The sequence below is a fragment of the Hetaerina americana genome, unplaced genomic scaffold (genome assembly GCF_022747635.1).
Source record: "Hetaerina americana unplaced genomic scaffold, ioHetAmer1.1.p SCAF_11, whole genome shotgun sequence".
NCBI lineage: Eukaryota > Metazoa > Arthropoda > Insecta > Odonata > Calopterygidae > Hetaerina > Hetaerina americana.
This window is the reverse complement of record NW_027286181.1, coordinates 28,045,096-28,061,226: the sequence shown is the minus strand read 5'-3', so window position 1 is coordinate 28,061,226 and position 16,131 is coordinate 28,045,096. Positions and strand designations below refer to the sequence as shown.

The window sequence follows — 16,131 nt, the reverse complement described above, 5'->3', positions numbered from 1 at the left end:
ATTCCCAACTCAAATATCAAAATCCTGAATTTTCTTTAAAGTCGGATCTTTTCCTCGTTTTTTCCCGAATATTTGAAGGACTTAAGCAATTCGCGAACTTTTCCAGATTACCCCGACCAAGTTGCAACCCATTAATAATTTACAAGCTGCGTGCATGCTTTAGGAGAAGTCTATCGGGTCACTGCAGGTTTGCGACATACCCTGGCTCCACATCCTAATGTATTCGCAGAGCCACAATAAAATATCCTTAAACCCAATTCTAGCCATTAAAAAAATCCCATCTCATACTTCAGTTTTAAATTTTTTCTAACCCTCTAATACCATCCAAAATGCCTATTCTTTTCCTCTCTCCACCTTACTTCCCCAGGATTTTGCCATCTGTCACCGCCTACAGTACTCCATTACCGCCTCTCCAATTGTCCTCCCTTCTTGGGATTTATCCGAACAGCGCCTTCGTCATTTTATACTAATACAACTAGGTTGAGAGACCCACGAAAGTATTAACTGCACTTATCATTTACGAAAAATAGAGAGGCTATGTTATACATTATCATTGGAGGGCAAATATTAGAGCAGGTAGAACGATTTACCTATATTGGAAATGTGTTGAAGCTAGTATGTCTTAATGGTAAAGGATGTCAGAAGAAGAATCGCGTTAGGCGAAGAGATTTTCTCAAGGAGGGCATTGATGCAAGGGGCGTTGAGTACAGATTTCAAGAAAATATAAGCGAAAACTATGATATGGAGCGCGGTTTTTCACAGCTCAGAAACGTAGTTGTTTGAACAAGATTATAGGCACAGATTGAAGGTTTTGGAATCGTGGTTGTGGAGAAGTATGGAAAGTGGAAATGGACAGAGTGAAAAAAAACGAAGTGCTGTGATTGGTGGGGGAGGAGAGAGAGAAATGCTGGGAGAAATCCAAAGGAAACAAGACAAGTGGATGCAGAGTATTTTGATTGACGATGGAATTCTGAAGACTGTGATGGAGGGGAGGTCGTTAGGCAAGCAAAGTAGGGGGAGAAAAGGAGGGGGAATACATGTGGAATTGGAGACGGGTTTATTTTAGCGTATGGTGTCAGGTTGTGCCTTTTAATTAGAGGCAAAATACCAACGCGGTGTTGAAAGTTCTGTCCATAGCTTGGACTACCAAAGGATAATAATCGAGCCATCGAACTGTGGTGATGTGTCAATGTAGGGAGAAAGTATGTGGAATCTATGAATAGTTTATTGTAGTGTCGGGTCTCAGGTTGTATTAAATTAGGAGAGTCAAATGAAAGTATCGTTCAACTGTTACAGGCTCAACTTTGTGGAAGTTCATGCTCATTAAATAAAGAACACAATGTAAAAACAGAGGAAATATACATTGCGTTCTTCATTTAATAAAAAGTATCCTTGTTCAGACTGTGTTCATCCAAAACCTACCTTGACCGATGGACTACCAAACAATAATAATCGACCCATCGGATGACGCACACGATGATAGATATCGGCTGTTCCGATACATATCTATGCGTATCGTTTACCGCGATCTTGGATCGCCGGCAGCTCCCGCGGGGCGCGGGTATGCTCTCACCTTAGAGTCGATCCCAATGGTCTTGTTGCACTGCTCGCACAGATTGGCGAAGACGGACTCGTAGCATCGGACGCAGTACGGATGTTCATCACGCAGCACGTACCGCTGACCGGTGAGCGACTCGTCGCACTGCCAGCAGCAGAAGTGCCCGGAGTGCCACTCCTTGGACATCGCCTTGGTGTACTCGCCACTGAAAATCAACTGCGGGGAAAAAAGTGGGGGAGAAGGAAGAAAAGGGCGATGAAGCTATCGGCTCGAGAGATTCCTTCCTGCCATATCCACCTTCCCCTCTCTCTCTATCTCTTCCCCCACACCCCCCCAGTCTCCCCTCTCGAAATATACACACACACTCTCTCCCTTCCGCCTGTGATCCACAGGGAGAGGGGGGTTGAGAGGTGCACCTCCGTACCATCGGGGAGAGGGATCCACATCACATTCATCCCCCCTCCGATGATCCCCCTCCTTCCGCAGCGGAACTAACCTCCCTTTCTCAGGGATATGGAGGCGAGAACGGAAGGAGGGCCGCGATACAACGAGGGCACGTGTGAGAGAGAGAGAGAGGGAGAGAGAAGGGGTTGGGAGGACTAATAGAGTCAAGGAGGGCAGGTACAGGCACACAAACACACAATCAAGCCAAACACACAACAGTGAGACCGGACACGACAAAAAAAAAGAAATGCATCGAAGACGCGCGCGCGAGGGGACGTAAGCGGGATGGATCTGGTGACCCGAAATCGAAGGCAAAACATGCATTCCGCAACACTCATGAACACGCGCGCGTTCGCAACCAGCTCACGTAAAAAATCCAGTCATCCGCCCGACAGCAAGGGAAAGAAGACGCCGGCAAAAATAAAAATACTCGCACACAAGGATGAGATAGAGAATACTTAAGGGGAACGGTTCGAATACGCGATACGGAGGGCCGTTCTTGGAAATCGCGCTTTCGTTCGCATCTCTCCTCCCTCCGACGGCGGGAGACTTCGTGTGGCGCTTCCTCTCCCGCGTCGGGCGGTGCTGGTGACGTCACCTCGACCGCATTACGAAAGAAGCAAGCGCGAGAAACTCGCTCATAGAGAGAGAGAGAGAGAGGGGGGGGGGGGAGATTCTATGAATCCGCGCGCGCTGTGCAAATAAAATCGCGCGAGTCATACGCACCCGCCCGGTGTTGCTCTCGAGTTATGAAAGCCGTTAACCTTTGCGAAACGCCGCGTAAGCGTAATATACCCGGTAAAGGCGGAATTCCAGAATTTAAATGAGGGGCAAACTCTACACCCTTGCCAAATCATTATTAGTGCGAAGACGACGCTATAGTATGAAGGGTGACGTATTAATAGATTTTCGACGCCCATGAGGTCTGTCAATAACACGATGGCGTAATAAGATTTTATCGCAGTCAATTGTTGACATCAGCCGAAGAATCAAAAGCGATAGGTTGACAGAATTATTATCTTCCAAATTATATTAACGGTAATTAATTGTTTTTAGATTTTGCAATGATCAAGCAGTATTAAAACATATTATTCATCCAATCGAAAGATATGAACGATAACTAATCATTTTTAGAGCTTGCACTTATCAAGCAGTAATAAAATATTTATTCATGAAATCGATGCCCATGAAAAAGCTGTCGCATTTGGAAAATCGCACGTACAGTTTACGACGGACCGAAATATACTATCTGTCGGTTTGCCTGTTTTGATATATATATATATATATATATATATATATATATATATATATATATATATATATATATATATATATATATATAAAGTGAAGACTTGATCAAACTACGAGAAACGTACTACTCGTAGAAATCGCAAAGCTTTAACTTTCCACGCCACGCATTGTATGTGGCGAAAATGAAGTTTGCGATGCACGAGGAGGATTTATAACCTCGGAGAACAAACTTTACACACAATAATTAGAAGAAATGTAGAGCCGACTGCTTAAATACCACAGTAAAAATGAATTGTTAAGAATTTTTATGATTCTCAGTTTCCAATCCATAGGGAATATCATATATTGGATCACAATGAGATAAATAAGAAGTACATTTTAAATTTAACAATCATGTGTAAGACCTATGGCTTGCAGAATAAACGAGTACGTCTCTCGCACCTCGTTGTTTCTTCGTTAGAAACCTAGAAATAATGCACAACCCATTACGAAACACAAATCTAGGTATTGGCCCCGACTACAAGCACAATCCATCACAAAAAATCTTTGCCCTCCAAAATTTGATCACTTTTAGGTTTTGCCCATTTTTAGGTAATTACTGACTTTAAATTTACTCATAAACCTTTAAAAAATTGCATAAAGCCACTTCTCGGAAAAACTCATGCCATTTCGGAAGCCCTTTAAGCGCTGAAATTTCCATCCCTTTTTGGAATATTGAGCAATTATTGCACTTGACTTAAAAATGGGAAATTAAGACCCGAATCTAAGCGAATTATGTTAAAGGTAATGACGCGCAATCTTTAAACTAGCACATCTTAATGCATTTGCGGTTAGAGTGTCCAGTTTCCATCGATGTCCAAAAAGGGTAAAATAAATCTGTCGAATTAATCCAAATACGTTAAAGGCTTTTTTTTTACTGAAACAGATACCACAATGTTAACAATACAGAAGCCATTATTGAACGATATATTTACTCTCCAAGAATTAAACACACATTTTGCCTTAACTATTGGCATTAGAATTCACAGGAATTTCATTTAAAACGCGGAACAGAGTAATAGATGACAGGAAGAAGAATAACATTTCCTGGATGGTAATACAAATAAAATAACGCGCTGAAGCGAGAGGGCACTACGAATTAACGGTAAACTCGTACAAAAACCATTCTCCTCTAGTTCCCAAAACGAAAGAAATGCGCGAATGGCTGGGGCCATTACTGAAATTTATACGAGTTCCAGTGCCACGATCCAACAAGATTAGAAGTGAGGAGGGGCTCGAAATAAACCCCAGACGGCTTTGAACCCCGAAATTGATTCCGACGAAATCGTTACACGAGACAAGTGTAACAGATTTCTCTCTCATCACTCTTATCAGTATGAAGGCTCCACGCTGTAGCCTCTTTAATTGTTACTCCGGGAAATTATGACTAAAGATATTAGGAGAGAAACCAACAACACCGAATGAATCTTAATCCAACCGATGACTTAATTACGGAACTAAATGAATGCGTCAGGGGAACTCCGTCCTTAACGGCTTCATTCGACTAATTTACTTCTAGTAATTGGATCCTTTAATTGGTAAAGGTTTGGCGAGAGAGATTTCCTTTAGCGAATATATTAAAACCGGATTTAAATAACCATGGATACTAAACAAATAGCAAGTTGGGCACGTAATTTGATCATACGTTAGGCACGCGTGAACTGTAATTGCCCGTCAAACTAAATTAATTCTGTAGGTAAACTCATAAACAGCTCATTGAAAAAAAGAATATGTATCCTCGAGAGATGCAATTCAAAAATTTGTATAAAAGTATAACGAAAGTGAATTATATATATATATATATATAATGGGCTGACACAATATAACACAAATAGAAGAGAATAGCAACATTTAAAAGGACACTCACACGGTAAATTGTTCGATCTTTCAGCCCTCTCAGAGGCCTTATTCAAGTGAGACCTTGAAGAAGGCCTCTGAGAGGGCCGAAAGCTCGAACAATTTACCGTGTGAGTGTCCTTTTAAATATTGCTATTCTATTCTATTTGTGTTATATTGTGTCAGCCCATTATTGTGGGTGGCGCTCGTGTGAGTTCTTCCGTACAATCGTTATATATATATATATATATATATATATATATATATATATATATATATATATATATATATATATATATATATATATATATATATATACACACACACATAAATATACGCATGCACACACGAAGAATAATTCGTCGACAAGGGAAATAACGCATAAATTGGCTAATTCACTTTGTCTTTTGAGGTTTGCACACAAATAGAGTTAAAATGGCAAAAATTAAAGGACACTGACAAATAATTAGCATATATTGCTCCTGTTCCATGACGGGACAGAGGGGATTGCGACCCTATCCAGATTGTTTTTGGTGCATCATTAAGAATAAAATCCACAGCGATGAAAATAAAACGGAAGGCATTGGAGGCGGCCTGGAACGAGGATGAGAAGAAATACGATAGCGTGATGTGGGGGGGGGGGATCAGAGCAGAATGATGAGCGCTGCGGTCTCTCTAAAAGAGAACAATTCTCCGAATGGAGAAAAAATCAAGGAATGCACACCACACTCTCAGTCACGGGAGATGCAACCTCGAAGATGAAAAGAATCGCCAACGATCCCAATTACACCACATCGAAAAAAATGGGACTTTAGGGAACGGTGGCTCGATGCGCCAAATAGCTACCTTTGATAAACATTTATAAACCGCGGCCCGGCGGACACGGAAGAGAATGAAATCAAAGATAAGTGAACAATAAACAGACGGACTGTGAGACCCGAGCTACAATCCTCCCGGGAAACGTATGCATGTCGATACGTATGTCCTTCCAGAGCCCTCGTGACACACGAAAAATAGTCAAAGATCCGGATTTTTGATTAACGACCTCTACATGAGTGGACCAGAGCTTTATCTAAGGGTAAGGGTCAATTAAAATTGAACATAGACCCTTAATCAAAGTTTATATCTTACTTCATAAAACAAATAAAAAAATTAAGATGCATAATAGCAGAGACCGTACGTAATCAGCCACGCCTGTTAGGTGGTAACGTCGCCTCGTTTTCTTGCGTTACACAAGAAGAAATTGAAAAAAATTGATTTAATGTTTTATTTGGTAAAATTGTTGAATAACACCAGTATGAGAAATAACTCCATAAAGTTCACTAAGTAGTAATATGTAATTGGAGGATTTGCAACTTTTATTTCTTCTACCTGTGCCTATTTTTACTCTCTCTTCTATTTTAAAGGATGATCCGACTAATGAATGCGCATAGTATAAAATACAAAATTAATTAAATACGCCTGATATTTAAACAAACAATTCTTAACACGAGTTAAAAAAATATTTTTTTTCAGAGCTCAGAAATTTTGGAGAGGAGGGGGAAGGGATTGTCCCGTTTTACGTCCCCTAGAACCCTTCTATGCCCTACATGAGGATGCTACGTTAGCAGGGTCTCGGACAATGAGACGGAAAAACACGAGAAGGAAGATGCGGTGACGGGGGTGGGAAAAGGGGAAGCCCGAGGCGAGCGGAGGGGCGTTGGAGGGGAATGCAAAGAAAAGGATAGGGCCCCGAGGGGAAGACAGAAGGGGCGCGAGTGAAAGGACGAGGGGCGGGAGTGGATGGAGGGAATACAGTAGATAGAGAGTGGTGGAGACCCTTCGATCCGCTGAAAGCTGGTCGAAAGCTCTCTTCACGAATCGAAGAGAAAACAATACCGCCCGGGACGGGATCGCCTCTCCGAAGTTGTCACAAATAAAACAGCGAGCTAAGGGATTTAAAAAGTTAGCAGAGGGGGTTGACTTTGAGGAAATTCTTATTAAAAAGACCGAAATATTTAAGCACAATTTCAATTTCCAACAAACCTGATGGGAAAATCGCCGGTGAATCTTGAAAGATTGCCTTGTCGATGCATCTTTCTCAACGCACGGATACGACATAACAAGGAGGCGAACGAATAAACAGAGAATGGAAACCATACGGGTGTGTTATATACACATATATATATATATATATATATATATATATATATACTCATATATACAGAAACAGATATAAGGAAAAGGGATAGGAACACATATAAAGGACGAACACAATAGAGGTGGGGAAGGCGGAATCGAACGGATCACAAGAGTAAAAATATTTCCTCAACCGGGACTCGAACACCGGATCTTTCCACTTGCCGGGCGGATGCTCTTAACCACTTGAGCTATCGAGGATAGTCAATTTACCCTGAGATCCGTGGGTCTTATATGTCGCCAAGCGCCCCAATTCTTTCAGCCAAGAGATGGCGTCAGGGGGCTGTTTCACCCACCAAAGGAGAAATAGGCAATACACAAGGAAAGGAAAGGACAGTGGGTAAGAATTCATACAACATCATACAGGATAGGAACAGTGCGTTTCGTGGCACGCATAGCCAGAAGAAAGAGATGAGCCACATTGGCCAAATACACATTCAAACACGAAATCCCGCCAAACGGCGAATAAATACTCATATATACAGAAACAGATATAAGGAAAAGGGATAGGAACACATATAAAGGACGAACACAATAGAGGTGGGGAAGGCGGAATCGAACGGATCACAAGAGTAAAAATATTTCCTCAACCGGGACTCGAACACCGGATCTTTCCACTTGCCGGGCGGATGCTCTTAACCACTTGAGCTATCGAGGATCGTCAATTTACCCTGAGATCCGTGGGTCTAATATGTCGCCAAGCGCCCCAATTCTTTCAGCCAAGAGATGGCGTCAGGGGGCTGTTTCACCCACCAAAGGAGAAATAGGCAATACACAAGGAAAGGAAAGGACAGTGGGTAAGAATTCATACAACATCATACAGGATAGGAACAGTGCGTTTCGTGGCACGCATAGCCAGAAGAAAGAGATGAGCCACATTGGCCAAATACACATTCAAACACGAAATCCCGCCAAACGGCGAATAAATACTCATATATACAGAAACAGATATAAGGAAAAGGGATAGGAACACATATAAAGGACGAACACAATAGAGGTGGGGAAGGCGGAATCGAACGGATCACAAGAGTAAAAATATTTCCTCAACCGGGACTCGAACACCGGATCTTTCCACTTGCCGGGCGGATGCTCTTAACCACTTGAGCTATCGAGGATAGTCAATTTACTCCGAGATCCGTGGGTCTTATATCCGCTTGGCGACATATAAGACCCACGGATCTCAGGGTAAATTGACTATCCTCGATAGCTCAAGTGGTTAAGAGCATCCGCCCGGCAAGTGGAAAGATCCGGTGTTCGAGTCCCGGTTGAGGAAATATTTTTACTCTTGTGATCCGTTCGATTCCGCCTTCCCCACCTCTATTGTGTTCGTCCTTTATATGTGTTCCTATCCCTTTTCCTTATATCTGTTTCTGTATATATGAGTATTTATTCGCCGTTTGGCGGGATTTCGTGTTTGAATGCATATATATATATATATATATATATATATATATATATATATATATATATATATATATAGAATTGGTGGTAGCAGCAGTTCGGACGAAGTGTTTTGATGACAGAGGACAAGACAGGAACACAAATTAAGTTGCAGATATTCGACCAATAGCCGTCGCCAAGGCGAGAAGAGAATCTCACCTCGCCTAGGACTGCAATACAATTGGTCCTTTCCTTTTCTCTATATGGGAGTCTATTTTTTGGGTTGTACGTAATACACTCTTCCTTATAACTCCAAGAGAAAACATTCGCGAAAATTGAAAAAAAAGGAAACTTTTGTCATTAAAAGGTTTTAGAAGCATCAAAAAAGCAGAGTTCCCTCCTGCGATTCTCCTCTCTCTTGATTAATTTAATTTAAATTATTGGTGAGCCAACCTTCGAAAAAAGGTAGGTTAAATTATTAACAAAATAATTTATACAGTTGCTATAGTGTTTTAGTTTATCTTTTCGACCGAACCCTGGCGGAAGGAAGGAGGGGGCAGTCAAAAGTTCGACATGATGGAGGAAAGTAGGAGAGATTCCAGGGTAACCCCTTGAGAAATTGGCCTTCCGGAGACGACATCCCGAAATCTCGTTCGTCCTTCACTACTGTGCCGCCATTTCCCCCCCCCTTCCCAACTCCCTCTCTCACCAATCCCTAGTATCAGCACTTTCGGCGGCATCGTCCGCAAACGGGATCGAACGTCTTCCAGGACTCCAGGCCTCCTCTCGTAGGGAGGGAGTAGGAAAACGCGTCATTTGACAGGAAAGAGCATTAAATAAAAGCCGACGGGGATACTATTTGGGGTCAAAGACCCGGCGAATCGGCAGGGTGGAAGGGGGGGTGGGCAGAACAGGAGAGAGGAGGGATCGGCAGAGTCACAAACAATGACATTGATCGAGAACTATGGTAGAGGCGGCTCTCCTATCACGCGCAACCCAAAAAAGCTGGTTAAGAGAGAACAGATGACAGGGGAGAAGTCGACGGAAATATTTTTAAAGAGGGTAAAATGAAAATATTGCCCGTCTACAACAAGAAAATACTGCACGCTGACTACTGAAGGATGAATCCAAACGTAAAAAAAAACAATAAACAAATCGCTAATCAACAGTGTCCAAAATTGAACGAATATTTATTGTGCCACACGCAATTAGTAATAGTCTGACCTCTAATTGCCAAAGTAGCGTAGCTAATCGTTTCCTTAATAGGCTATTCGTCAAAAATAGGGACTAACAATAAGTTTGGATGCGGAACACATGATACAAGATGTACGGACGAATTCTAACAAGTTGACTTTGCATATTTTTTAAATATATTTTATACACAGCTGGCACTTTTACTTCGAAACCAAATGAAATTTTCGTATAAAGCGCATGGGACTCTGCATGAGCCCCAGGACGCTTCAAAACCGTCGTTAGACTAATGCCAACGATACTGAACGAGATGTGAAGAAGTGAGAGAGTGAACCTCTTACTGATTGAACGCAAAAATGTGCATTGTTTGACCAACATTCTGCAAACATTATTGACGAGAAATGATAATAAATTGGGAACAAGAGCCCTTTGTCGGGAATTGAGAAAGAGAGATCGATAAAACGGGAAGGTGCAGGCCTTAATCATGCAAAACAAAGAGACCAAACTCTTCACTATTGCATGACTACACTTCGCTTAAATGAATCAACCCCTTAGATTTCAAGTTAGCAAAAATAAGTTCACAATTTTCTCCAAGTCGAAAAACTTGTTAAAGATGTTCAATAAATTTACCAGTCTCAGCTCAGAAAATTAAGAGCACTTGCTAATGGGAAGGAGAAAGTTTTCATAGAGCTGAAAAACGTCACGGTGCAATTGATACGAACGGTGGGAGGGACGGAGATGGAATGTACGATAGAGAGCCGGCGAGAGAAAAACGCGGAGATATCGAACGAAAAGAGGCGAGGAGGAGTTTATGGGGCGGATCGCAGGGATCGATATGAAAAGACCTTGGGAGGAAGAGTGGGAGAGCTCGCACTTTCCGACGTCGGAGGCAACGAACACGCGGTAAGAGAGGCCGACGGCGCGACGTGTGAATTCGTTGATGCCGATCTGGATGCGTATCACGACACCAACGTCGTTCGCTTCGCCCGGAAATGCACGTCGTCAGTGCGCACGTGTGGTAGTGATCTTCGGATGGAAGGTTTCCAACACGGTGCGGAGAGGAGGAATTTATTCCCTCATCAGTGGGTACGCCTCCACATTTGGTGTGTCATCCAGAAAACATTTAAGGGAGCAAGATTGTTAGAGGCGTGCCTCGGGTCGGTTAGTGAATTCAACGAGACGCGCGAAAAAAAAGTTATATCGCACGAAAAGGAATCCGACATTGTCACTCCTCCAAAAAACAGTAGATGCCCGCATGAATTAAGTAAAAATTAAACCCACATCTATGATGAAAAATAAAACTTTTCCAAACTCATTTATACTGAAAATGCATAAAGAAAGAGCTGATATTTAAAAAAATGCTAAATGGCGCAAAGGTAAACCTCACTGATAAAACAAAGAATACAAAAAGCACTTTTTATTTGAAACACAACAGAAAGTAATTTCATTTCTCTATGAATTCAAGCATGCAACCAAATCCGTTATGCATATGAATATTGACTGTTGATGAACTCTAAAATTCCTACCTTCCTTAAATACTATTAATAAGCCAACCGTAATATTTAACATTGCGACTTCTAATCAAATCCATGATCAAATTATGCTGGCCGATTTAGCATATTCATCTAACCCAAGATGTGCTCGCCTTGTAAACCAAGGACCGCAGTTTGAACTCTGTCACCATCGTGCAACCAACTGTTCAAATTTTTCAGTCATTCATTGTCTCCATAGCTGAACGCTAGGGAGAAAAAAAGAGTTCAGCCCTCCTAATGAACAACAGGGATAATTAAAAATTTCAATTTTAACTGTATCAACTACTTGATTAACTCATTTCTTGTAGGAGGTGGGGGGGTTGAAAGAAGTAATAGAGCGAAGGGGAGGACTAAGAGTGATAGCCTGTCTGCACCCATTATGAATCATTGAGCCCGGACACCGATGGAAGAATCAAGGCGCCGTATAACCTTAGGGAAATCCATATTCCGAAAAAGGTACTCACTTTTAATTATGATCTCCTTTTGCAAAGTTTCCTAAAGTAGACACTTCAGAAGGACAGGGTGCCCAAACACATATATTGAGGAAATCGATTCCCTAGGAAAGACGCTTGGAAAAAACGCTTGAAAACGTTCTAAGTCTCTCGACTTATCGCCCCTCACAAAAAGAACCACGGCCAGCGACCAACTAGAAGGCGTGACCTTTAGGAGCCACAAGACTTGAGAGGGAACCGGGTCATTCGCAAGAGGGCACGTGATTAAGCGACACAATAATCTCACTCCGCCGAAGGAGATCCTCAAAGTGTGAAGAAAGCGCGACATTTTCTGACGATGGAAGCTCGTTAATGAACCTTCCGTTGACGAAGGAGGTGGGGGTGGGGGGTGGGGAGATGAAGGTCGATCACCGGTTGTTTGGGGTGCAGGCGTGTTTGTGTGCGAATTCTCTTGTAATCGGCGGCGTACCCAGGAGAGTAGGCGGGTTCGACCGGGGTGACGGGGCAGGAGGGCGGGGCGGGGTCTGTGAATTATGAGCAGAGGAACGGGAAGGGGCGAGGCCGACGTCTTTGATAAACGAAAGATTAATCCTAATGTAATGGATTTAATTGACTTAAATCTTCAGGAGACGAACTCCTCGAACGAAAGGAAAAACGAAACCAAAGTTTAAACGTTCAAGGAATAAAAATGAAACTATAGCACTTACCGGAGTGAACGTTTAGAATATTATAAAAAATAATTATAAGGCGAAAAAATCAACTGGATCACATGAATGAATCGCAAAATGCAATCATACCTTTTTATACGGTTTGTAACTCAGTTTAGGTAAAATAATTTTACAATCACAATGAAAGGTAATCTACCGGTCAAGTTAGGTTTTTGATGGACAATTTTACAATATTCAATCGAAAAAATAAATACTTTAAAAAGCAATTATAAAAACGGATTAAGATTTTATGAAAAGATGCAACTTCAAGTAATGTCTGACAGATCTCGTTAACTTTAAAAATGTAAATACGGCGATGATCCAAACTTCGAAGAAAAAGAGAGCGGTGGTATTTTCGCTCGATATCTCAAGTTTCAATCCTAAATTTCAATTCCTCGAATAAGGGCTTCTTTCCAAATGAAACATTTGTTTTCATTTCCGAATAAACGGACGTGTTTGCATGCTCGATATTTGTAAACCAACCGGTTGAATATCCTTTTGATGAATTTCCAAATGCGTTAGTAAAACTAGATGAATGTGATCTTCTAAAATATCTGATAACCTAATGACACTCAAGTAAGCTTAATAAAATTATGAAATGTGTAGTTCCCATCATATACCATAACATAAAAAGGATTATTTACTGAATATCACTAATATTCAGTTAATGTAATTTAACTCTATGAGTATTGACGCTGTGGAAAAATAGCTCAGGAAGCAATGAAGTTGAAGAATTGAATTGGATCGACTGCACTCAGAGGTGTTTCTCGATCATTTGACTTTTAATCCCAGTTTAGACATTTAATGGCATGTTTTACACGGCTCCTAATGACTATTATCATCTGCTAATCGCAAGAACTTCATATTGTTTCCCTTACATTAATTCCTTCTTCATTTCTTCGTCAATTCTGCCAGCCTTCCATATGTCTACTCTCCTCCTCCATCGATGGCGCTAAGCTAACACCATCCCTTCTATCACAAAGCCATTACCATCCTACTGCTTTTCAATATTTTCTCAATTCCTCTGCATTCTGTGGATCTCTTGGTAGCTAATTCTCACTGCCCGCTGTATTTAAAACGTCGTTAACCTTCCTCTCTGTTCAAATCAATCTCTTTATATTCACATCTCAAAAACCTCTTAATCTACGTTCATCTACGAGGGTCATCCGGAAAGTAGTACCCGTTCGTGAAATAAAGACACAAAAGTAAATATTAACAAACATAAAAAATTTTATTTGAAAGAGGATACTTTAAACTACTTCTCAACATAATCTCCAAGCAAATTAAGGCATTTGTCATAACGTGTGACAAGTTTCTGTATTCCTGCTGCATAGTCCTTCGCCGCCAGCTCATTGAGATACGCGAGGGACCCATCTTGCACAAATTTTTGCATAATGCAGATGGTGTTTAACAATTTCATGAACAATTGTTCGAGAAACATTGGGAAAATGCTCACAGATGTCATCAATTGTGACGCGCCGATCGTTCCTCACGAATTCGTCAACTGAGCTCACCAGTTGGTCTGTAATGACAGACGGTCTCCCCGAACGCTCATCGTCGTGTGTGTTCCCCCTCCCCATGTTGAAGTTGCGACACCACCGCCGAACAGACGACTCGTCCATTACATTGTCTCCATACACCTCCTTTAATTGGCGATGAATATCACATGGGCGAACGTTTCTTGCATTGAGGAATTTAATCACTGCCCTCACTTCACAACTGGCGGCGTTCTCAATTTTTTTAAACATTGTAAACAATCACAGTAACAACACAGGCAATGCTAGCGTCACGCAACTTGGCTCAGAGAAGGCAGACAAGCCACTGAAGCTATCTGACCTCGTCCAGCGGCTACTCGCGTCGTCAGCACTTCATGCGGCACGAACGGGTACTACTTTCCGGATGACCCTCGTATTTGTCACAAAGACTATATTTCCGATCCATGCATCCCTACTCTATATTGAAATCATTCATAGTATTTCCTTAACATATTTACAAAGAGTACCTGTCATTAATTATCTTCTTATCGTAAATGCTTCTTTTGTCAACGCAATTCCTCTCTCAACTCCCTACTCCTATGGAAATTTTCCTCCACAATACTTCCTAAATACAAGAACAGCTCCACCCGCTCTGGTTTATTTCTTCCTTCATGAATATATAGTTTAACTCTTAATTTCTCGACATTTTCGTATCCACGCAATACATCCCAGCATAATTCGTCATCAAGTTCCGGGATATTTGGAAAAAAATCCGATTCCTTGCTCATTAGGAATTGCGAATTGCTATCACTAATAAAAATGGGAACCAAAACTCATAACTGCTGGGGTATGACCTCACACGAATGACTAATTTACTAATATTTAACATATAGCACGGATCAATCTGTTACGTAACGACTTTAATGCTCTTACTTCAATGCAATGAGTGTTTCAAATGAAAACATTCACTCATATTGGATCAGTCGTATAATTCATTCGTGAACCCCGAGGAAGAAAAGAGCCGATTTCAAGAATAGGACTTTAACCCGCATAGAAATTAACCCGCAGTTCCTCGAGTCTCGGGAGGGGAAGGGCGAGGAAAGGGAGTAAGCATCCTAAACAGTAAGGGCGCGTGGGAATCGAGATTCCTTTTGAGGGAGAGCGAGGGGGGCGTGGAAGGGAGTTAGCGAGAGTATCTCCTACCGCCGCCAATGATGATGAGGAGGAGGAGGAAGGCGTCAGGTGGGATTCAGGATTTTTCCCCCGTTATCTCGGGAAGCGTTTGAGGCTTAATGGGGTGAGAGAGGATCTCTTTCCTCCCACACCCGTCCCGTCCTTTCACACGAGGACGACGAAGGAAGGGGAGAGACGAAAAGAGGGGGAGTAGCGAGAAAGGAGCAGCGGATCGCATTATGATCGGTGGTGAAGGTTCATCCCGAGACGCCGATCCTTTCCTCGGCGTCTCGTCACCAGAAACTTCCCCATTGTGCCTTCTCTCTCTCTTTCCTTTTCACTCACTCCCTACATCCCTGCCCACTTCCCTCCGAGCTGAAGACAAAAGGGTTTGGGGGAGGGGAGAACGAGTTTTTCGCGGAAAATTTATCTCCCCTTTGCCCAAATGAGAGCGAATCAAGTAAGTAAAGGATGTGCACCGGAGAAGAAAATTTCGCGCAGACAGTGAAATTGCAACTTCCCTTCAGCGGGCGTCCTTTTCCGAGTGAAGGAGGAGACTTAAAAGGGGGGGAAAAAATAAATGGGCGTCCCCGATTAGAATATTTTCGACCGAGCGGAGAAGACTCGATGGAGATTTTCGTAATTGCTAGGTCAACTTGAAATGGCTTCCTCTTCCTTCAATTACGATTGGGTGGATATTTCTAGGCAGGCATGAGTGTACATAGACGTGTCAAATAGGAAAGCAGAAAACGTATTTTTTGCATATAATTCCCTCTGTTCCGCAAAGTACGACATCACTAAGAAAGTACGAGATAATTTAACTCCCAACAGACTATATACTTCCGCTCGTACTGTAAAAAAACCTCACTCCCTAAATATTAAATACGACAAAAGAGAGAAATATATTTACATGGA

General features: G+C 42.0%; 1 protein-coding gene across 10 annotated transcripts in view; it reads right to left on the bottom strand.

The window, feature by feature from the left end:
- Positions 1-16,131, bottom strand: part of Lmpt (four and a half LIM domains protein limpet) — a 946,158-nt gene that overhangs the window by 136,151 nt on the left and 793,876 nt on the right. For 9 of the 10 annotated variants that reach the window (XM_071599517.1, XM_071599518.1, XM_071599516.1 and 6 more), the window contains one exon: positions 1,574-1,774. In XM_071599517.1, the coding sequence (XP_071455618.1) occupies positions 1,574-1,774 (201 nt within the window). The remainder of the gene's footprint in view (positions 1-1,573; positions 1,775-16,131) is intronic. The other variant, XM_071599520.1, reaches the window with a different exon arrangement.